Raw genomic sequence first — 23,248 nt, 5'->3', positions numbered from 1 at the left:
GTGGCTATCCAGTCAAACAACCATGAGCTTGCATAGTGCTGACAGCAAGATGCCCGGGCTTGCCACTGCCTCCTGGTACTTGGGGGGGGGGGGGAGGGTACTTTGCACACAATTCTTTAATCTAAATTGATCATCTCTTTGCTGCGGCACAGGTGGGCTGATGCTACAGAGTATGTCCTTGGTTGCCTCTCCACCTGTCTGCTAGCCCATGCCTCACTCCTATGGCCTGGTCCACTTTGGCCCATTGCTTGCCTTCTTGGTTTTGCCTTTGATTATGCTTTCAGCTATTCACTACCACTTGGACCTGGACCCACAGGCCCAGATGCTGATATGTACTGGTGCACAGTTCCACCTGCCAGCCCTGACATAGATGCAAGTCCGCAGTAGCCAAAACGTGCACCACAGAAGTGGTGGGTAAGAGTTTTCTGAAAAGTGAGGCAGAAGACAGCTGCTTTCTTTCATTTCCCAAGCAGGAGATAAAGCAGCACAAATGACTACTTGCATCATTGTGGTGCAAGCCCATCCAGAGAATCAGAATGCAAGAACCATTTAAATGTAGAGTTCAATTCAATTGCTTTGAACAGGATAGAGGTGTGCTGAACTTTCTCTGGGCTATTCCACGCTTGTAACCTTAACTTACAGTGGTTGGGCAGCGGCGGAGACCTTATCACTGCATGCGCATCTGACAACTGCATGCACAGTGTCAATGTCTGAGGACAGCTCACTTATCTATTTCTCTGCAAATGCTTTGGGAAGCCACAACCTAGCCACACATAGCATTTGCCTGCCTTCTTCTAGTGAGCAAGTAGTGACAGGAGCAAGGAAAAGGAGCCCCCAGTCACCTTACCCTCTTGCTCTGGGAGGTAGTGTGGATTGTGCCTAGAAGGACAGGCAAGCAAATGGGCAGCAGCAACGGCAATGAGAAGAAAGTATGGCTACATAAGGGGGGGGGTGTCCACTGATGGCATCTTGCCCAAGGGCCCTCCAAGACCCTGGAACCAACACTGTCAGGAGGCCTATTTAGACCACAGAAGAAAATTCAGCACAAATACCTGTTCCTGAAGGAAGAGATCATTAGCTATGTGCACTATCCGATCCACATGAATGATCCCCCCAATGCTGGTCACCTCTATTTCTGACAACAGTGTCAGCACAAGGATGGCCTCCACCAGCAGTTGTCTGTATTCTGGCTGGGGTACATGGTTCAGCACTGACTCTACATGGACAGCAAACTTGATTTCACAAGCCGTCATCTGCAAGAGTAGAGCAGGGTTGATGCCAAAGAGACAGGCGAAACAGATAAGCATGAGAACATTCCAAAATGAGCATATAAAACCTTTACACATGGTGAAGGCAAGGAGACCTCTGGCAGGCAAAGATCAATGTTGCATAGTCTCATTTAAAATGGATGGTTGTGATGCTGAAGACATGATTTCTCATTTGTTACATTGATGTCCCACCTTAACTCAAGAGGCCCAAGGCAGCGTACATGATCCTCCTCCTCCTCTCCATTTTATCCTCACAACAACCCTGTGAGGTAGGTTAGGTTGAGCGAGAGTGACTGGCCAAAGTCACCCAGTGAGCTTCATGGAAGACTGGGGACTAGAACCCAAATCTACATCTCAGTCCAACTCTATTGCCACTGTACCACATTGGCTCTCAGAAATATACTCTTTTACTTTCTAAAATAAAGTTCAAATACTGTCAGAGGTCACCATTTCCTCCTAGAGATGTGTATATGGTGACAGTGTCCTAGAAGCCAGGCCTGCCAGGAGGTCCTCCCATAGCACTCTACGTCCACGCTCCAAATGCAGGCAGCAATCTAAGGATGTCTCCGGTACAGTGTTTTGAATCTTGTTCAACTGCTAGAATTACTGCACAGATCTACCTTCAGAAAGTTAATAACTGCACACACATTCATACATGATTGCAGTGCTGAAACTTTAGCCATCCCCCTCCCCGCCTCCCTAATATTATGCTAGTGATGTGGGACTCACTGTAGCATGGATTTTTTTCCTGCAGTCCCTGGGTAATATGGTTTACATGAGAAGCTCGTTCTGCATCTCCTAACCATGCCAGTATCATGAAAGGTAGGCAAGATGGTGCCCATAGGCACGAATGCACCCCCAACCTTTCTAGATGCCCACCAAAGTGTCCCACTCCCACTTATTTTTTGAAATTAACAATTTTTTATGGGCAGTTGGGATTGCTGTGAAACAGGTTTCTGTTGGTGCTAAAAACTGGGTCCAAAGGAATTGCTTAGTGTGTTGTCTTGTACTCAGTCTTTTGAACAGGTTACTTGTCTTATGTCACCTCTCCCATGGGAGCCATTTCGTGGTGGTACCCAGGACAGTTCCTCAAATTGCCACATGTGCTCATGGCCCCAAAAGGCTGCCTATGCCTGTAGCATGGGGGTATGGGAAGGGCTGCATTGTGGCAGCTTCCATACTGCCAGCATAACATAAGCAGTGGGGAAAGGCACACAGGGCAATCGAGATGTGGAATTTCACCAAGGAACTATGAATATTTAAGAAGCGATCTACAATTAATTTGCAGGCCTTATGTTTACAGAGAGTGGGAGGGAAACCAGCATCAAAGCAAAATATTACGAAGTTTTCTTCAAAAATAAATAAATAAAACATGTGCTGCAGAGATGTGAGCGATGTGTTGCCCTGAAAGAACCATCTCATCACGGTGAGCAAAGGCGAGCAACCTACTTTGTGCTGGCAAAAATGCTCAGCTGTCACATGGAATCATTTAGTCTCAGGAGATGTTGGGCTCATTAAGTTTGATTCCTATTATACAACAAAATTGGATATTGCCAAGTTCTAACAGGCCTGTTAAAAGGATTCGAGTTCTTCTAAATCTCTTCTGATAGTGAAAATAATGTATCATCTCCACACAAATTACATTATAAAAAGACAGAAAAGATGGTGGAGTGCATTTTCACTCTTTGCTGGTACCCTCAAGAAGTATGCATATTGAACTTACGGTGCAGTGGTTAGAGTGCCAGAGACTGGGATTGTAAGAAAGTAAGTAAGTAAGTTAGTAAATAAATAATTGGTACTGAAAGAGAAATTGACAGACCTCAGAGAACCTTCTTCTCTGAGAAGGCTGACTTGCACCCTAGTAGGGAGGTCCTTAACTTGAGAACAGGCCTCCCCTTCCAATTACAGCACTTTGTCTGGAAGGGAGATTGTGGCGTACCTGCCTGGGTTCCACCTTTCCCCCAAAAATGTTACTACTTGGGTTTTCTTGAGATATGTTTAAGGATCACAGTTTTGTTTCCTTATTGCACTCTTTCTTCTTAGTCACCTCCTGTGACTAAAAATGTCTCGGTCACTTTATTATTCTGTGGTTTATAAGGAAATAAAGCCTCTTTATTTCTGATCCCTTTATTTTGGATCCTGCCATCACTTGTGACCACTTGTGACATAATAAAACGCACTTTTTCGTATCTGACCACTGCCACCACTTGTGGTATACCTGCCTGGATTCCACCGTTTCCTCCCCAAATGTTACTACCTGGGTTTTCTTGAGATAGGATTTAGGGATTGAAGAAGCAACATCTACGTAGTGGGGTTTGTGTGTGGGATTTTAGGAGGGTAGAGTAGGTAGAGAAGTTAGGAACAAGCATTGATTAATAATAACTTAAAACATAAAAGTTAAAAATTCAAATTCCCACGTGTTGTTTGATCTTACACTACCTTTATTATGTCTATTATATCCTTGTTACTTCTCCTGTAGTGGGTTGAGAGAACCAATTGAGCAGATTGAGTTTCTCTGGAACCCAGAGAGAGTCAAAGGGCTGAAGCTTGTGGAACAGTAGGTACAACTGTCCAAAGTGAAAGCAGGCATTCCTGAGGGATTTGGTTCTCAGTTTCTGATGAGGAGGCTGGGGAAAGGTGGAACATTGGGTGGGAACGCCACAGAGACCCATGACTGCCTGACTTTTCCCGTGCCCAGGAGAGTGGAAAATGGTGTAGGTGGGCAATGCTGTTTTTTGCATTTTCAACAGTTACTAAAAACTGTTGTGATTAGATCTCCTTATTGCATTTCCTTTATTGCATCTTTTGTCTTTTCCCCCAGTAGGGCTATGGATCTTTTTCCTTCTCAGTCAGTCTCATATCCCATGCAACCTACCAACTTGAAAGTGCTAGAGTGCCAGAAGACCCATGCTGCTCAAACTCCATGTGTATTTGCTATCCTGGGAGATCTGTGTTCAACTCCCGATGCTGGACTCCTGGAATCAAGTCCTCTTTCCCAGGTGGAGTCCACTGCATTCTGCTGGAAAGCACTTCAGTCCTGCCTAAGATGGCATCTGCGCCACCAGACTCTATTTTCTAAAAAGTGCTGAATGTGGCAAAAGGCCACAGCTCAGTAGTACAGCACATGCTTTGCATGGAGAAGGCCCCAGGTTCAACCCCCAGCATCCCCAGGTAGGGTTGGGTGGGAAAACTCCTGCCTGAAACCCGGAGAACCACTGACAGTCAGGGTTAACAATACTGGGCAAGATAGACCAATGGTTTGACTCAGTATAAGGCAGCTTCCTATGTTGCAAAAGCCAGGCTTCTGTGGCAGAATCCCTGTCACTTTCTCTCCCAGCCCTGGAAAGAAGTGAAGGGTGGAAACACTGTCTTGAGCAATTCCCAGCCATGGTAAAAGTGGGGGTGGGGGGCAGGCAGACAATGGTACACAGCAAGTTTCAAACGAGGCAAGGAAATTGAAGCTAAAAGAAATTCTTGTTGTGGGGAAATAAACCCAACTTAACCCAAATCCAGCCGGTCCCCAGCTAAGGAGGAGAGAAAAACAACTTGTAGTTTAAATGGTGCTACTGAGCTTAGACATGAGTGTGCCAGAACCCTGATCACTGCTTACCAGGCAGGGCTGGTCTGAGATTCCTGGAAGACACTCTCCTTGAAAGCTCATCTTGTCTGAAAGCAAAAGGTGATATGAATCCCAGAAATAATGACTGCCCTGCCCGGGCACCACTGGAGAATGATTTTTTTGCTGCCTTGATTCCATTAACACCCCCACCACCACCACCCGCAACAGCCATCTGGTTCTAAGGCTCTAGAAGTCAACAACTGCGTTTCCATTTCCATGTGACAAAAGCTGGAAAAATAAATCTTGCCTCTAAAATTAGAATGCCCCATTAAGCTGTAATTATGAACACTTGGCAAATGCAGAGCTGTTAACTCACCCAGTGCCTATTGCTAATAATAGATCCCCCTCCCCCCTGCCCAGCACCCTTTTCATTGTACTCAAGAAGCAGCATACAAATGGAATCCATGCCATAATGCTACTTGACACCATGCTACAAAAACTGAACCACTGCCTGTAGCTGTGAGCACTGCCCAGGGTTTAAAAACAAAACACGCCTGCACGTCAGAAACCCTACTGCAACAGTAACTAATGTGTGGAAGAGGCACTATTCTCACCACGATAAATCAAGATTTGAAAAGATAAACATTTGCAGCAATGACCTTTCATATTGCCTTCTGAAGTCAAATTATTTGTCAGAGACGGTAAAGACCTATAGTTATAAAACCTCAGAAGCCAAAATAGGCAGTGCAAGGCTTTTAAACCAGTGGGTATTTGTTGGTGAAACACAGTGCAAGCTTTTTCATCTTGCAAGGTAAAATAAGATACAGAATAGCTTATAATGGCCGACAAAACCTAGCAAGTTAATTAAGAAATGAAATATGCTCAGTCACTATGTGTAAACTAAGGCTGCAACTCTATACATACTTATGTGGGAGTAAGAATTTTTAAGCAAACATGCATTCAGATGGATTGTAAGGTTCAATACTTTTACTCAGAATATCTCATTATTTTCTGCCTAATGAAAAGTGCTGCACACCTCAAAAGCATGTGCTTTACTTCACCAGCTAAAATTAGCCCAAATAAAAAGGCACTGTTTTATATACTTCGTATTCAGTCCACCCACCATTAAACCTAATGGAGAAAATTCATATTGATTATAAATGGATTAGACATGTGTTCCTCTGCACTTCCTTCCAGCATATCCTGTTGTCTGCCACCTAGACAACCACATTTCCAATTATTAATATCTGAAAAGAATTCAAGCATGCCTGGAACTAACCATTTCTGACCAGCTGATTTAATCCTAAATACATGATGCAGAATCATGGATAGTAACATACAGTCAGGGTCAGAAATATTGGAACAAGGGTAACTGTTTTGGCAGTTGGCCTCTGTACACCACCACATTGAAGTTGAAAGGAAACACACCCAGATGGGAGCGAAGTCAGGACTTTCAGCTGTAATTCAAGGGGTATGACAAAAGTGGGGCACTAAGCATTCAGGAAGGACAGCCAGTGGCATACACACACACCCATTGTTGGTGGCTCATAAGTAAGGGAACAAACCAACATCATTTCAAACTAAAGGATCGCCTTTAATACCTGGATGAAAATCCTTTGCAGTCAATGACTGCCTGAAGTCTGGAACCCATGGGAATGACCAAATGCTGCGTTTCCTCCCTCGAGATGCTTTGCCAGGCCTTTACTACAGCTGCCTTCAGCTACTGCTTGTTTGTGGGTCTTTCTGCCTTCAGTCTTGTCTTCAGTAAGTGAAAAGCATGCTCTATTGGGTTGAGATCAGGTGACTGACTTGGCCATTGAAGAACATCCCACTTCTTTGCCTTGAGAAACTCTTGGGTAGCTTTTGCTGTATGTTTTGGGTCATTATCCATCTGCAATATGAAGCGGCGTCCTATCACTTTGGCAGCATTCGGTTGAATCTGAGCAGAAAGTATAGCCCTATACACCTCAGAATTCATCCTGCTGCTTTTATCAGCAGTCAGGTCATCAATAAACACCAGTGACCTGGCTCCATTGGCAGCCATACATGCCCATGCCATAACACTGCCTCCACCATGTTTGACAGATGATGTGGTATGCTTTGGATCATGAGCTGTTCCTTTCCTTCTCCATACTTTTCTCTTCCCATCATTCTGGTACAAGTTAATCTTGGTTTCATCAGTCCAAAGAGTCTTATTCCAGAACTGGGCAGGCTTTTTTAGGTGTTTGCTGGCAAAGGCTAATCTGGCCTGTCTGTTCTTGAGCGTTACCAGTGGTTTGCACCTTGTTGTGAAGCCTCTGTATTTATATTCATAAAGCCGTCTCTTGGCTGTAGATGTTGACAATGATATGCCTACCTCCGCAAGAGCGTTCTTGACCTGGCTAGATGTTGTGAAAGGGTTCCTCTTCACCATGAGCAGAATTCTGCGGTCATCCACTTTAGTTGTCTTCCGTGGTCTTCCAGGCCTTTTGCTGTTGCTGAGCTTGCCAGTTAATTCCTTCTTTTTCAGGATGTTCCAAACTGTTGTGTTGGCCACTCCCACTGTTTTTGCTATCTCTCTGATGGGTTTATTTTGTTTCCTCAGCCTAATGATGGCCTCCTTCACTCGCATGGACACCTCTTCGGACCTCATGTTGGGAGTTCCAGTGAACAGCTACCAAATGCAAATGTAACACTCAGAACCACCTCCAGGCCTTTTATCTGTGTGATTGGTCATGGGGTACCCAGGAAACAGGCCACACCTGGCCATGCAGCTGCTTGTCAGCCATTCATTCCATTACTTATGAGCCACCAACGATTGGGGGGGGGGGCGGTGTATGCCACTGGCTGTACTTCCTGAATGGTTAGTGCCTTCAGCTGCTGCTTTTGTCAAACCACTTGAATTACAGTTGACTTTGCCCCCATCTGGGTGTGTTTCCTTTCAACTTCAATGTGGTGGTGTACAGAGGCCAACTGCCAAAACAGTTACCCTTGTTCCAATATTTCTGGCCCTGACTGTACATCTTGGAGGATAAGGCTATCAATGGCTACTAGTCATACTGGCTATATATTACCTTCAATATGCCTCTGTATACCAGTTACTGAGGAACACAAGTGGGAGGATGCTATTGCACTTATGTCCTGCTTGTGGGTTTCCCAGAGGCAGCTGGTTTGCCACTGTGTGAACAGAATGCTGAACTAGATAGGACTTTGGTCTGATCCAACATGCCTCTTCTTATGTTCTTATGATGGCGGACTGTAGTGCACAGAGACCCTTCTTTTTTTGCAAGGTTCCACAAGCAGAGCTCTAGCGCTGAACACTAGTTTTGAGGCTGAATACACAAGACTTAACCGTGCTACAGCTAAGCTATACACTCCCTATACACCAAGGCCCTATGGTAACACTAAATAAGTTCTTCAAACCTTACCTCCCTTGTCGTGGAAGACGGAAGGACATAGCCATCAATGGAAAGACCATGACACTGTAACAAGAACATTATAATATTAAAAGCACAGCAAATAAACTAATTAAGGACATTAAAAATTAAGGAAATCAATTATAGGAATTTGGAGGGTTGGATCAAAGGGATTGTTGGTTTAAGTAAGTTCTTCCTGGTGCTGGGTTATACAGATTTTTAAAAAATAAACAAGCCCGTGTAACATTATTTTAGCACATCTGCCAAAGGAAACGTTTTCATGCTAGAATAAGGACAACATGGGATAACAGTGTGGTCATGCTACTCTCCAGAACACATCAATGCAGAGTGTGGAAATACCTGCGTAAGATCATAGCAAAAAGACATGCTAAATAGGCAGCAAATTAGTTATGACTGTGCAACACTGTATAGAAAAATGAGCAAGAACCACCAATGCAGAAGCATTTGCATGATTTCAGAAACATGACAAATGCGCTTCTTCCAAGGCAGTGCCTTAGATACACATCTGGAATTGTATTCTTCTGTGTGAAGAATTCTCTATGGCAGGGAAAGCCAACTGCTACCTCACATCTGGCCTCTAAAAAAAAATTCATCTGCTCCTCGATGGCCCAACCACTGGTTTAAAAGTGGACATTTTGTAAGAGCCGTAAGTAAAACCAGTACAGAGGAATCTAGATGGGATTGCCCAGCAAAACCACCAAGAAACAAGGTAGTTTACAGAGCAAGTTGTAAGCAAGTTACAAAGGAGCAGATATAGTAAATTCTATTAAACATACAAGGTAATTTCATACAGAATTCAACTTGAACAATTGGACTGTCATGCACAAAATGATTAACGTCATTTCATTTGGTTTATCATATTGCCATTCCTGGGGGAAAAAAGTTTGCTTTAAAGAGATGGTGGTCAAATGCACCCCAACAGCACTGAAAATAAATGAATAAATAATCAAACTTATGTCAGTCTTCCACAATGCTGTATTCCAGAAAGTTCTCAGCCATGATGAAGTTTGAATTGCCATGTGGTGTTTCAAGGTCGTCTCTCCTTAATTCAATGAAAAATCAATGTTTTTATTCTTTCAGATTTGGAGGTTAATTCTACCCCTGTTGGAATTACTGGGACAACTGAAAAACCATATGCATATGTATATTTATATCTATGGTGCTAGTGTTGGAAGCTTATAAGGTACTGTAAATGGGCTTATTTAAGGCAAATGGCTATATGAATCTGCCATAAAGTGTTTGCTTATATATAGCAGCAACATAGATACCATAAGATAGGTATAGGATGGAATAGCAAAGAGAATCAAAGATTAGTAGGCCTGATAAAAGATTGACTCTGTGGGTCTAGTCTGAGCCAGAGTAAATTTGGGGAAGTGCTTGTTTAGATAGCACAGTTATCTTTTGACTCTGAAAAGGAGAGATGTTTATGAGGAAAAGCTTGTGGTCAATGCACCTTTTTAAAGTTATGTTGCCAATCACAGGGTACAGTCACAGGATGTTTCAGGAGAAATTGGGGACTTTTTGAGTTTCTCTGGAATTAGCTAAGACATCAGTAATGACGTTTGTAAGCGGGAGGCACCTAGATTTAGAGCAAGGAGCTTAAATGAAGCTAGACCATCTTATAATAACCAATCAGTAAGCTTAAAGCCTTATGATGGCCAAGTGTGGTATTAGACATAGGGCTGGCACAGAACTTAAAGGTATAAAAGGAATTTTTACCTGATGGGCCCTGCCTTCTATCTGGACTCTAAGAATACTTCTCCTTGTTGTAGATAAGGGGCAGGGAGACAGAGCCTCTGCCAGCAGATTTAATTTAAGTCTAACTTTTTCCTTTTGTTTTCTGTATCAGGTATGAAAGGTATATGTGAATGAATTCTTATAATAAAAATACTTCATTCCATTCTAAATGGTTATTTGTGTAAATATAGATATGTGCATGTGAACCCAATACTTTACAGCCACATTTCCTAGCCTATGTCAAATTTTAGTAGACAGGAAATGGAAATCTGTCATAAATTCTAATTTCTATCACTAGTGGTCAAAGTGACCCCATTAAATGCTTTTTAAATTTATCACTTACGTCATGTCTACAGATGCTTAGCCTGTTCTGTCCATTTTGTGTGAGAAAGGAGCATAGAGTGTGAAAAAATAATGTTTGGTCTATTTCTATAACAGACAAATTGCTCAATTTCCTTAACATCACCACAAACTATCAGAGGTCAATAGTACTCCACAGCTATACAAAACCTTTTACAAACCTGTGTTTTTTAAACAACTTTTTCCTGTTATAACCTTCCTTGTGAGCCAGCAAAATTGCTCCCCCCCATATCATAGCTATCATTTTGCACAAAACTTACTAATCCAAGCCATTCATCAACAATGTGTGCCATTCAGTGGAAGATACCCAATAAATCAGTATCTGTCATCCAAATCCACAAAGTATGGCATAAAATTCTGCCTGTGTTGCAATTCCAAAATATCATGATGCTGACATATGTAAGAGTGGTCCAGCAGCTTGAAATGTAGTCCAGTTAGCCACTGATAAACTAACAGTCATACTTACAGACTTCTAGATGAACTATTACAATTGATAACTTTTTACACCAGGGTGATACTAGCCAGGGAATTAGTTAAGAAATAACTGACTCTGGTTGGCACACTGAGAAAACATACCAGAAATTCCCCCATCATTCCCTGCCACTATGCCTCCCCACACATCCAGATGCAGGGATAGCAGCATGGGTTTTGAAACACCGTTGACAATTGTTATTTATATACCAAAAGAATGACAGTGATCATTTTTTCTTCAAGGCATACAGACGTAGCAGCTCTCAGACAACAAATCCAAACCTTAAATCATTCCTTATCATTAAAAGACTAAAGACAGTGTAGATACCTATGATCAAACGGTCTACACATATACTTCCTAATGTATTTATTGATTTGCAAACATTGTATGCCATCCTGTACCAGAAAATTCTCTGAGTGGCTCACAGTAAATATAAAAGCAAATGGTGGCCAATGGTTTTTTTCCCCCCTCAAGTACAGTGGGCATCGCTCATTTAAATGCCTAAACTGTTTGGAAGCTGAACAACACATGAAGGTGAGAACATCCCAAAAGATGCCTTTTCCTAACAGACCTGGTCTAGAAGTGATCAAACCCTTGAGCTGAACTTAGGGACATAGCTAGCTTGTCTGGGATATTGAGCTAGCCCTTAGGACTGGTATGGCCTGCCACACATGACACCAAGAGGAGGAGTAGGTTTCATCTCTGTTGACAGCACAATAAGAGAAAATCACAACAATCATGCAACGTTTTGTCTGTTCTACCCAAGCAGCCGCAAAATGCACTGATTGTGTATAGGCAGCTCAGGTAGTTATGGCTGTAAGATTTGCTGTTGTTACCAGTAATTCACAACTCTGGTTCTCTCTTTATTAGTATTATATTCTGCTGCTTTTAGGCTTTTAATTTAGTCATGTTCTAATTTTTTTATATTGATGTTTATTTGTTTTATATTGTTAACAACCTTAGACTGGCTGTCTGCCTGTCAAGCAAGCACATGGCGGCAATGATGAGAAAGAGGAGGAGGAACAAGAGCAGCTCCTGAAATTGGCAGAGAGAAGGTCGACTCACTGAGGAAAGGGGCCCATTGAGGGTGCCTTGCCCAAGAGCCCTCAAAAACCTGGAGCCAGCAGTGTGTGTGTGTGTGTGTGTGTGTGTGCGCGTGCACGCGCGCACACGCGCATATCTGAGTGAGGAAATGGAGGAGAAATATAGGTTGATCCTACTTACAAGGAAACAAGATCTATTTTAAATAGCATTTATTTCCAAATGAATATATATTTTAGAATAAAGATTTATATATGGGAATAAAGAGATTTCCTATGTGCATGAGCCCTAACACAGCTTTTAACCTGACTGAAATACAGGGGGAATCGGTCACATTTCCCACCACGCCATCCTTTAAGAAAGTCAAAACTGTCTACGTTAATCACCTGTGCCCTGGAGACAAGATATTTCAGAATATTTCAACAGAATGCCTACTAGCCAGGGATTTGAATAACTGTTTGGAAGCTTTTAGCCAGGCAGCTATAATCTAAACCAATATACGATGCGTCCTAATGGATGGCTCTAAACACTACCATCATGTAGCCGTTCTGGCTTTCCCACCTTAGAGCGCAATCAAATGCATGTTTAGACAGAAAAAAGGCCTACAATTCCCAGCATGCCCCAGCCAGCCATGCTGGCTGGCGGCTTTCTTTGGTCTAAACATGCATAGTATTGCACCTTTAATGGATTTTCTGTGGTAAATAAAAAAACAGAAGAAGCTGTGGGAAAATATAGGAGGGTTACAACCACCACCAACCAGGAAAATTCCATGATTGCAGCACGGTGATTGCACACTGGAAGCTTTGTCTGGAAGGATCCATAGTACACTTTAAAAGCCACCCTTAATGGACGACACACAACACTATCTTCTATTGTTTCCAATGTACCTTCTGAAGGATCTTCCACACTTTTGGATAGAAACCCACGGGGACTCTGTTAATAGCGCCGTCCAGCCGCCTCCTGCGAAGCCATTGCCCTTGTCGATCACCCCAGCTGATACAGTGCCCACCAGACCCTGTAAGTGATGATGTACTGGTGGGAGAAGATGGGCTACTGCATCTCTGAAGAAAACAGAAAGGTCATTCAAAAGGTCAGCAGTGTTAATCCTCAGAAACATGTATTTTGCTTCTCACAAGGCAGAACGCTGTTTGGGGGAGGCCATTTGTGGTGAAGAAGTTGCAGAAAGGGATAAACACTCTGTTCCCCATGTCCTCAGTGCTTCTCCACTCTATTTTCCCTTCCCAAAGCTGCCTTCCTTTAAAAAAAAGTGTATTGGGGATCTCTTGTACACTTTTGTTGGCCATGTCTAATAAGTACCTAATGCCACAGATCCAGCAGTATATGCCACCCAGTACTGCTACCATTTGAGTGAAAGAAACTGGATTTCATTAATGATTGCGAACTATAGACTATCTAGGCTAATGGATGCTTTTATCCCTGCATTTATCCTTTTTTCTGTTTCCATTTAAAAATGAACCACCAACCTAAAAACACAATTATAATTAGAAAAAAGAACATTTCATAGCAGTTTGAAAGAACTTTAAAAATAGTTACCTTGAAAAAAAAATCATACACAAAATCAAATGGTGCTCAGCTTAAAAATCTGAAACAATGGTTATTATGTGGCTAGAGTGAAGCACATTTGGATGTCCACCTGGTATTATTTAACACTGCAGATCTGTCCAAATGGATCGTAGGCTGTAATCTAACTTATGGTTACGCTAGTAAAGACTTGCAGAATTCAATGGATATTCAAAATGATCTGCGGCCACTTTATAGCAGAGAGCAAACAAGAGCCCTGAAAATCAATGAATGACAAAAATTGTTCTGCTCATGAGCCACTGTTCAGCTATCCATTGCTAGGTAACTGCAGGTGGGGGCAACAGCCTGCTGTACTAATGAAATGGAAAGGCTGTGGAAACAGAACTAGAGGCCAATACTTCAACACTTCTCTACAATATTTCTTTTGCGTTTGCACAGTAGCATTTTTATTAGTCTCCTCAGTGTTCTATATGATGGAGTACTACTTTTCTTTTTCTCCACTAGCCCGTACAGTGATTCTCAAGTAGGTTGCTGCTCATACGTATCAATCTTACTGTTTAATAGAGGTGTTGACAGCCATTACCCACAATAAAAGTGCTGATGAGTTTCCAACAATAACAGCACAATCATATAATGGATATTAATAGGAGGTAGGTCCCTCAATATTCAATGGGTCTTACTCCCTCCTAGAAAGTAAATTTATCTGGGATTGCAGCCTAGGTCATTAGCTTATTCTGAATTCACCATTCATTAATACACATAATGCAATTAATCTATTTAGTCTTACAGGATTTGAGTCTTGTTATAAGAGTTTATTAATGAACTGCACCAGTTTTAAGCAATCAAACTTATTTTAATTAATTTATAACCAAACAACACTAGCTTAGGTATTCCAAATCCAGACTCCATCAGACAAACAAAAATATCATAAAATATCCAAAACCAATAAATTCATTCAGTTAGTCTATTCCCATCAGAAATCCTTTTTAAATATCTACCAATACCTTTCCCCGTATAATTGTGGTAATTTATGATAATAACAGTATTTACCAAACTCAAACGGCAGACAAGTACTTAGATCAAATATTGACTCCTAACTTATATTGTACATAATTCCTTCTATACATATGCACATCAAATTGACTTTTCTCAGATGTTTGACACAGAATTCTGAAATATATATCAAACTATAATGTCAGAGGATAAAGTCTTCAAGTAATCCGCTGTAGTTTAATTACTATTTAGCCTCTAGCCCTATTCATGTCTTATGCCCAAATAAGGTAAACCAACATATGTAAGGGGCATGGGGTATACCATCCTTACTTCCTCAGTGTCCGACTTCCATGTGCTGAGCGGCGGGGAGGAAGGGGGCTGAAGGGCAGTGGGGCTTCTATTCCCATTTGCTTAAACAGGAGTCGAAACAGCCATGCAATCAGGAAACCTGCTTTATCAGGGTTCCCAATAGCGAGGGTGGGGGGGATATTATTTGGGTATTATTCATGTTCAAGCAAATGTATGTAGAAGCCCCCTCCATACCTTCTCTCTCAACACAGGAAAGTGAGGAACTGAAGGGGTGGGGCCAGCACATGAAGGGACATTGGGGGCAGGGCCAATGTGCATGGCCCTATGCCTCTTACACACAGTGATATACCCTGTTCAGGCATAATGCTTAAACTGCGCTTCTGATTAGGCCAGAATAACTGCACGGAGAGCTTCTGGCGCTTCCTGGAAGGGCCAAGAATGTTGCTTCAGGCCTTACTTATGTAAGGCCATGCCACTGACCAAACTTCCCCACAGTAGGACCGTTCACTCTGTGGTAGTTTGATCATCTATCGTCCTGCCAAATGGTAAAGCATTTGTCACACATCAGGTGCAGATTTATGTCATCTCTATGGGCTTCATGATTTGCACATAAGGGAGTCTGTTGTGAAATGTATTCTGCACTTCTACCCTCAGCCAGAATATTTAGTGAGGATTAGTTTGGACTGGCGCAGTTCTTTTGTATCGGGGTACTTTTCAAAAGCCAGCCAATTTGAAATCTATAAACATCCTGTGAAAGATCTCTAGCAGGTCAAGTCTAACTTTTTTTTTAAACATACATTGCAAAATGCTTTAAAAATTGAATTACTGGTCTATTTTAAGTTCCATTAAATGCCAAGAATTAAAGGGGGGGGGAGGAGGAGTTTTCCCTCTGCAGTATTAATACTATAGTCATTTGCATTGCAAAAGGTCTGGGATGTTGAATGAGTCAGGCTGCATTCCATTCAGCAGAGCTGACACTGAGTCACAGCATGGTTCAGTTGAAGTGTCAACGCTGAAGCAATTAGTGTATCTCTACTGTAGTGTTCTGTCGTCTGTGCCTACAATGATAAGATTCCGTCCACTAATAAATCATTGCCAATTAATTATGGATCCTGATAACGAGTGTGTAAAGCAACATAGTTCTTTCACACAGCTATTTAAAAGGAGACAGCGAGATAGTTACAGTCAAAATAAATGAAACACAGGATATACTTCAGTGGATTTCAATATACTATAAAGAATGCCAGCATCCTTACTTCCTTTTTAAAAGGCCAAGTATCTAGCCCACAAGACTGTAAATAAAACCTCAAAACCTGTGTTATGAGTTTCGCCTAAAGGCTTTGTACCCCAAAAGAGATTTGAGGTTTGAGATAGCTACTGCTGTTCCTGGCTTATTTTATTGGTCATGCATGCCTTTAGGTCTAGGTATATGATCCTGTCACTTTCTTTGAGCTTTCAGAAGCAACCATCAGGCTTTCCTTGTAAATGGATCATGCCTGAGAGACTTTTGTTTTGTTGTGGAAAGAGGAGTGTGTGTGTTGGGGGGAGGGGGGGGGAATCTTCCTCTCTCACAATACTAGTCCTTGGGATTATCCAGTGAAATTGATTGCTCACTACACATAAGTATGCATATGCATACATATGCATATGTTTATAATATGTAATAGCTGTTTTAAAAAATTTAAATAAACAAATAAAATTATAATGGTTATATTTTTTAAATAACTTAGGGTGCTTCCAGACTAGGCTTTTATCATGCAATCGTCCTATCTCATTCATGGAATTTTATAGGTGGTAGTGTCCAGGTGATGCTGTCTTCTACTTGTAACCCTCTCGTGTTTTCCCATCACTTCTTCCATTGAGGAAGAAAGGACAGAATAGTTGCACAATGTGTTTTGATTGGTAACGTTAGGAGCTATCTGTCTGGAAGTACCCTTAGATTGTAAGAGACAATTAAAAATAAAAAGCTCTTTAATATAAGAGAGATGAAGTAAATGGATCTTAGGTACACATCTGTCTCTACCAAAAGGAAGAAAGAGATTTTAAGTTTCTGAATGAGGGATTACCATGGACCTGGAAGAGTGCATGCTGCTGGATGTGGAATGGCCCCCATAGAAGAACTACAAAACAGGAATACAAAACAATGGGAAAAAATCAGTAAAATCAACACAACAAGGAAACAAACCAAATAATATATGCATGAAAAACAAATACCAAACCCCCCACACACAAATGTGCCCAAGCCCTCATTTGTTAAAATCTGCTATGAAGTTATTGACAATTTGTGTTGGTTCCCAATCTGTGCCTGAATGAAAAATATTTGAGGCTCTTACAAAAATCTGCAGAAGTTCCAGGTTTTGCAGCCAATGCTGTTACTCGGAATACTGGCCTTCAGATAACTGAGAACAATGAAGGAAACACAGGCTTTCACACAGTGTGGTAGAACCTCAGGCCCAAGGGCCTCCCTTCTTACTTGCTATGTTTCTCCACCATCACTGCCCCCAGAGTTCCAACACAGAAGGGTGCAGAATCCAAGGCCCAAGGGCCAAATTCAGCCCTCCTGTGGTCCCAATCTGGGGTTCCCTAGATGACCATGTGCACTCTGGGCCCAGCCCATTTTATCTGACCACCATCGTTGGGTGGTTTCCTGGCTCTTGTGCAGTCCCCCCCCCCCTTCTACAAGGTTGAAATGCCTCTCCTAAGATTCAGTTCCTGGCAGTAAGAGCTTTAAGCTAAAATATACTGGTATTTTTGGGCCCACTCCTTTTGCCTTCAGCCCCACCCACCACTGGAATGTGGCCCCCAAGAACTTCTCTGAAATTGAATTTGGCCCTTGGGCTGAAAGAGGTTCTGCATCGCTGCTTTAACACATGAAACATGTTCAGTACTGTGCCCTCAGCCTCCTTCCATGCCATGAAGCTGTAATGCCAATGAGATGCAAAACATGCTAAGCAATGGTAGGCCAAACTACCAAGACAGCACTCCAAGAAAGCTTTTCTGAATTGCTTTGACCATGACGTCTGAGATAAGTTTTGAAACTGCTGTATCAGATGTTTAAATGTGCAGGGGACTACGCTCTAGCTTCTCAGTGTTCATCAGGTAGAACTGGATTACAAAATGGGACCTGAAAAAACCAAATTTGTGATGACGAGTACTTCTATTCAGGATTCTAGCCAGCCAGCCATGCCCTTTTTCCAGGATATTCCATTATTCCCCCCCGCTCACTACCTCCCCCCCCTCAGTCTGTCAGCACTCCATTCCCACTGAGCATGCTCAGTTCTTATTGAGCTCTTTGGGTGTTTTTCCCCTCCCCTCAAGATTTTTTTTCTTCAATATTTTTGTACTTTGTCAAACCCTTGGGTGCCCCAAGCCTGCAGAGTCCTCGCTCTTGTATGTGGGAGGGTGCCATTTTGAGAGTCCACACTCAGAGAATGAATTGGCTATTAAAGGTATACCATGATATTAGAAGTTCCATCTCAAGCATGCAGTTAAAGCTCATTCTTTACATACCACTCTTTTTATTTTACAGCCTCCAGTTTGGAGAATATTGGGAGCCCTTCCCAAGGTGCCCCTTTCCCCCCTCTATGCTTCCCAATTCAACAAATGCTTTTTAGCATGCATTTCAAAGAGCCACAGATAGTGATTATTTTTTCCCTTAGGTTTTCAGATCAAAAATTTATTTAGAGGCTGTCCATTCTGTCCTTGTGACGTTTGTCCTGGATGTCTCCCTGCTAGGATGCGGAGTGTCCAGCTGCTGAATGCAGTTACCCTGCAAAAGCATAATGGCTAGAGTGCTGGGCTTGCATGTGGGGAAAAGCCTGTTCAGATGCCCACTGAGCTACAAAGTCACCCAGTGGCTTGATGATCTTTTAGTCTAATCTGCCTCACAGACTTATTGTGACACTAAAATCCTGCTCAGAGTTCCTTGGAGAAAGGACAGGATGCAAGTATACTGAACAGCCACAGCTTCATCCATGGCTCAACTGACTATTTTGGCTGGTCTATGAGGGGTTGTTGTTGGGAAAACATAGGTTATGTCCATCTTCTCCAAGCTGGCACGCTGCAGATGTGTTGGAGTACAACTCCCATTATCCCAGCCAGCCACTGGCCATGTTGGGTGCAAATAATGGAAGTTGCAGTTCCATACATCTGGAGGATGCCACGCTGGGGAAAGCTAGGTTATGCTCCCCAAAATAAAGAGAGGTAGTTTAGGTTTAGAGAAATACCAGGATGAAGGGCCACAGAAGAATGGGCAGTGATGGGTGCCTATATGCTTCTAGCTAGCACTATATAGCTTAACCAGAATTATTAGGGGATTGTGTATTCATGCAAAGATTACAGGAATTTAGAGCATGAGACAAATTCACTCAAACTTTAGACCACCCTTCACTATATCAGTCCTTTTAAAAACATAAGTTAAAGACAACAAGTAAAATCTTTTGCACTTTTAAGATTCCATGCTTGGATATGTATAAATCTTGAATTTCATGGGTTTTGGTGATGTATTTATGCTCACAACCACTCCCTCTGAGAACCCTCAAAGTACAATGCAGCAATTATGGTAGCATATTAATGGTGACCTCTAGTGGGCAGTTGCATGTTCCACAGGAAACACATATGTAACTTTACATTAAAAAACAAAAACAAAGATAGCCTTGCTGGTCCATGAAAAAAAAATCCAAAATCCAGAGTTGGGCAATACCTTTATTAGGACCAACTAACATTCCACAAAATTGGGCAAGCTTTCGAGTTCTCCAGAACTCTTCAACAGACTAGGTGGCACAAAAATTGAGAGTATAATGATGCAGAGGGGTGTAGATGGATGGGGGATATAGTACTTGTAGAGGGAGTGACTATTTATAAAAGTGTAGAAATCAAAAGGAACCAACTGTCTGTCTAATCGTTTTATAGGCAAAGTAATTCTACACAGGCTTTCTACATCATTATATAAGGATATCATTTAATGTATTTCAGTATTGGCTCTGTTGCGGTAAACTGAATGGAAATATGCTACACTTGTTTACTTGGATGCAGCAAAGGGCCACAGTTCAGCGGAGAGCTCATGCGGACGTTTCCAGGTTCCATCCCCTGCATCTCAGGGTAGGGCTGGGAAAGACCCTTGTCTGAAAACACTGGGGAGCCACTGCCAGTCAGTGTAAACAATGCTGAGCAAGACATCCCCATGGTCTGACTCAGTATAAGGCACATTCCTGTATCCCACTGTCACTGTGTTCACAGCAGTGGAGACTGGTGGCTCTGATGTCAGTGGAGCAGTGAATCCATTTCAGGTTTCAGTCAGAACTCGTCAGAACTCTAAAGGAGATGTCCAAGGTGCTTCTCCCCTAACACTGGAAACACTTACAGATCAACACGGAAGTAGTCAAAATTCACAGCAAGTACTTAGTGACTAAAACAGGGATGGGCAACATGCAGCTCACAGGCTCCTTTCTGCGGCTTCCACTGCCCCCAAATAGACATTGGCCCAGAGCAATTTGCATTAAAGCAAGGTGTGCACTTCCTGTGCATTAAAAGGGAAATGCGTTTTTTCTCATTGCTGAACTGCCACCAAAATTCAGCAGGGTGATGCGGTCCCTGGTGGGTTCCAGGGGTATGGAAATTGGCCCCCAGCCCATCCAAAGTTGCCCACCCAGGGACTAAAGGCTATACACCCAGGTTTGGCACTTAGTGAACAGACAACAGCAAATTTCAGCCAATTCGTCTTGTTAACACTCCTTGTTAGGTGTACCTGAATTGTACACATATGATCAGACACCTGCTAGTTACGCCCGCACTTTACATTTTTAATATGTGATATGGCCCTGATGAGGATGCTGCTATGCTAAGATGGTGCTGCTAAGATATTTTAAAAGGAAAACAAACACCCCACAACAAGAGATTATTGATTCAGAATAGCAGTCTTGAATTAGTAACCTTGGAAACAACCCTGGAACTCATGCCAATGAAAATCTCATCTCATCTCATCTCATCTCATCTCATCTCATCTCTCTCACACACACACACCCCATTTTAGTAATTTTCTGCTTGAAGATTTAAACACACGTGCTAGCATGTATGCATGCACTCTCACCAAATGCATATAAGCAAACACAAATAAAAACATGCAGATTTAACAACTTCATATACACATGTGTAATTTTCCTTTCACCTGTTCACTACTACTTAGTCTCCTATGCCTCTAGAATATAAACAAAATAATAATGAAAAACAGTTAAGCAGATGCTGAAAATTAACAACAGAAGCAAAGACTAAGGAACATGAAATTCTTCCACTACGCATGAGCAATACAAGCGATGAAGCTCTCTTATGGATCCAACAAGCAAGCTACTACCTCCCAACTCAGGCATAAAACCACCACCAGCACCTTTCTTCTGCAAATGACTTGTAAAGGGTATTGGATGGGGCAGACTGTATGTTATATTTTTAAAGAGTTATTTACACATGTGTAACATGAGGGCTCAAGCTGACCTCCCCTTCTTCAGCCCCTCATGGTTAATCAGACAGCGCAGCAGTCATGAGGGGCTGTGATGGGAAGGGGTGGCCGAAAATCCCCAGTCCTTCGGCTCACCAGCAGAATATTAAACAGTGCCCGGATCAAAGTCACTGATCAGCTATCGTGACCAAAAAGTAATGAGCTCTCTGAAACTATCCTAAGGTGCCTGAAGGTAAATGCAAAGAACACAGTTTCACCTGCTTCATCTCGCTCTTCAGCCTAGTAATGCCGCTTCGTTCTGTTTTAGTAGCTCCTGTATGACCCACTTCATGAATGGATATAGCAGGACTCGATGTACAGGAATCAAGAGGACGCACTTGGGAAGGGGGAAAAAAGGAAATAAAAAGAAAACAGCTTGTTACAAAAATTAAACATGCACATGAGCCAATTTCCAAACAATGAACACTAAAAGAGAAAAGAAAAGTATATTACTGCTCCTTTCGACGCCAAACTCTTTCCCACTGAGAATATGATGAAGGAGATTTTTCATATCAAAGGGGCTTAGATTCATTAAGCTTTCAGAGGCTTCTTCACCTATGTAAGAGAAAACAAACAAAAACATAAGTTGCAAATGCAATTGCTGTTAATAAGAGAGAACACGCTGTCAAAAGTACGGAACATGTACACTGAATGAATAGCTCCATTATTCTTTCTTGACTTTCCAAATGAATGACAAGCATTGCTTTCAACGTTTGTCACTTGATTAAAAAGAAATAGTTGGCTTGAACTTTTTCAGTAGGATAATTTTCATCTTTTCCCTTTGACAAGCCCACATAATGGCATTAGTACAAAACGGCATTATTTTACATCAAAGGGAATAAGTAGTTCCTTTTCCCTCTCAGTGTATCACAGGGTATTTTCACCGCTGAAGCACAGACCTCAGGTTCAGATCCAGAACCACAGCAAAGAGCATTGTCTGTCTTAAAGTTCTTCTTGGCTTATTCCTGAAATATCAGGCAAGCCATCCTTCCCGTCAAGTAAATGAAAGCCGTGTAACTTGATTATTTTTCCTGGGACATTTCATTCTTAAGAAATTAAAGGCACAATCCTATGCATGTAGGAGTTTTTTTCCTGCTGAACATGCATAGAGTTGCACCCTAAACATGAAATCTGCAGCAAATGTTTTCCAGCATGTGAGATGGAATGCATGCAGGCACCAACAGCATATCAGCATTACAAAAAAGAGACCTGTCTGATCCACACACAGACGCAACGTGTTTTTAACCTTCGTGGATAATTGTTTGAGCTTTCTAGTATTGTTCTTGATACCTTCACTATTTTAAGTTCTGTTTGTGGCTGCTCTTAGTTTTTTAATTGTATTTACAGTAACTGGATTTTATTGCATTTTATTTTGTATTTATGTATGTTATCCTAAGAGCTTTGGCTATACAGCAGCTCACAACTTGAATGAATGAATGAATGAATGAATGTAAGGGCAAAGAACTGAGGCTGCAATCCTATGCATACTTACCTGCAACTACATCCCACTGACCATAGAGGGACTTACTTTTGAGTAAACCTGTGCACTGTCGAACTCTCTAACATTCTGCTGCAAATTCATCCTTTAAACAAACCTCAGGCCACATATATGTTTATGCATTTAATAATGAAAATGAAATCAAGATCACTGCCCTTGGCTACCCTGTGCATTACACATGCAAGCTCTTTCATTTGCACTCCTGGACCATAGGCCATGCATCATTTAGCCCTGGGAAAGGGGCACTATAATCAGGAAGGCAAGTGCATGTAAGAAAAATGGTTCTGTTTAGATTTATATCTTGCATGAGGTCATATTGCTAAAATGTAATAAAATGCTGTCAGTTATTTCTCAATAATATTGTTAAGTTCAGCTATTGTATTCAGTCTACATGGAATTATCTGAGGAAAGAGAAAAAGATCTTCCTTAAAAGGAGTAATTGAGGAGTAAAAAAGCTAGTGTGGTGTAGTGGTTAGAGCATTGCACTGGGACATCTGGGTTCAAGTCCCCACTTGGTCATGAAGTTCACCAGGTGACTTTGGGCCAATCACTGGCTCTTAGCC

At 42.0% G+C, this 23,248-nt stretch overlaps 1 protein-coding gene across 7 annotated transcripts in view; it reads right to left on the bottom strand.

Moving 5' to 3' along the window:
• Window positions 1–23,248, bottom strand: part of PHKA2 (phosphorylase kinase regulatory subunit alpha 2) — a 73,122-nt gene that overhangs the window by 5,643 nt on the left and 44,231 nt on the right. For 3 of the 7 annotated variants that reach the window (XM_084844070.1, XM_084844067.1, XM_084844069.1), the window contains 6 exons: window positions 21,641–21,742; window positions 21,406–21,524; window positions 16,764–16,817; window positions 12,741–12,914; window positions 8,235–8,288; window positions 1,053–1,253 (listed from right to left, as the gene is read on the bottom strand). In XM_084844070.1, coding sequence (XP_084700196.1) covers window positions 1,053–1,253; window positions 8,235–8,288; window positions 12,741–12,914; window positions 16,764–16,817; window positions 21,406–21,524; window positions 21,641–21,742 — 704 coding nt within the window. Of the gene's footprint in view, window positions 1–1,052; window positions 1,254–4,863; window positions 4,935–8,234; window positions 8,289–12,740; window positions 12,915–16,763; window positions 16,818–20,863; window positions 20,894–21,405; window positions 21,525–21,640; window positions 21,743–23,248 lie in introns of those variants that run through there. The other 4 variants (XR_014789174.1, XR_014789173.1, XM_084844072.1 and 1 more) reach the window with 3 other exon arrangements.

The sequence above is a fragment of the Heloderma suspectum genome, chromosome 3 (genome assembly GCF_057233095.1).
Source record: "Heloderma suspectum isolate Gila_16-S chromosome 3, 16-S_ref, whole genome shotgun sequence".
Classification (NCBI taxonomy): Eukaryota; Metazoa; Chordata; class Lepidosauria; order Squamata; family Helodermatidae; genus Heloderma; species Heloderma suspectum.
The sequence above is the reverse complement of the archived record's forward strand: the minus strand, read 5'-3'. Positions and strand labels throughout refer to the sequence as shown.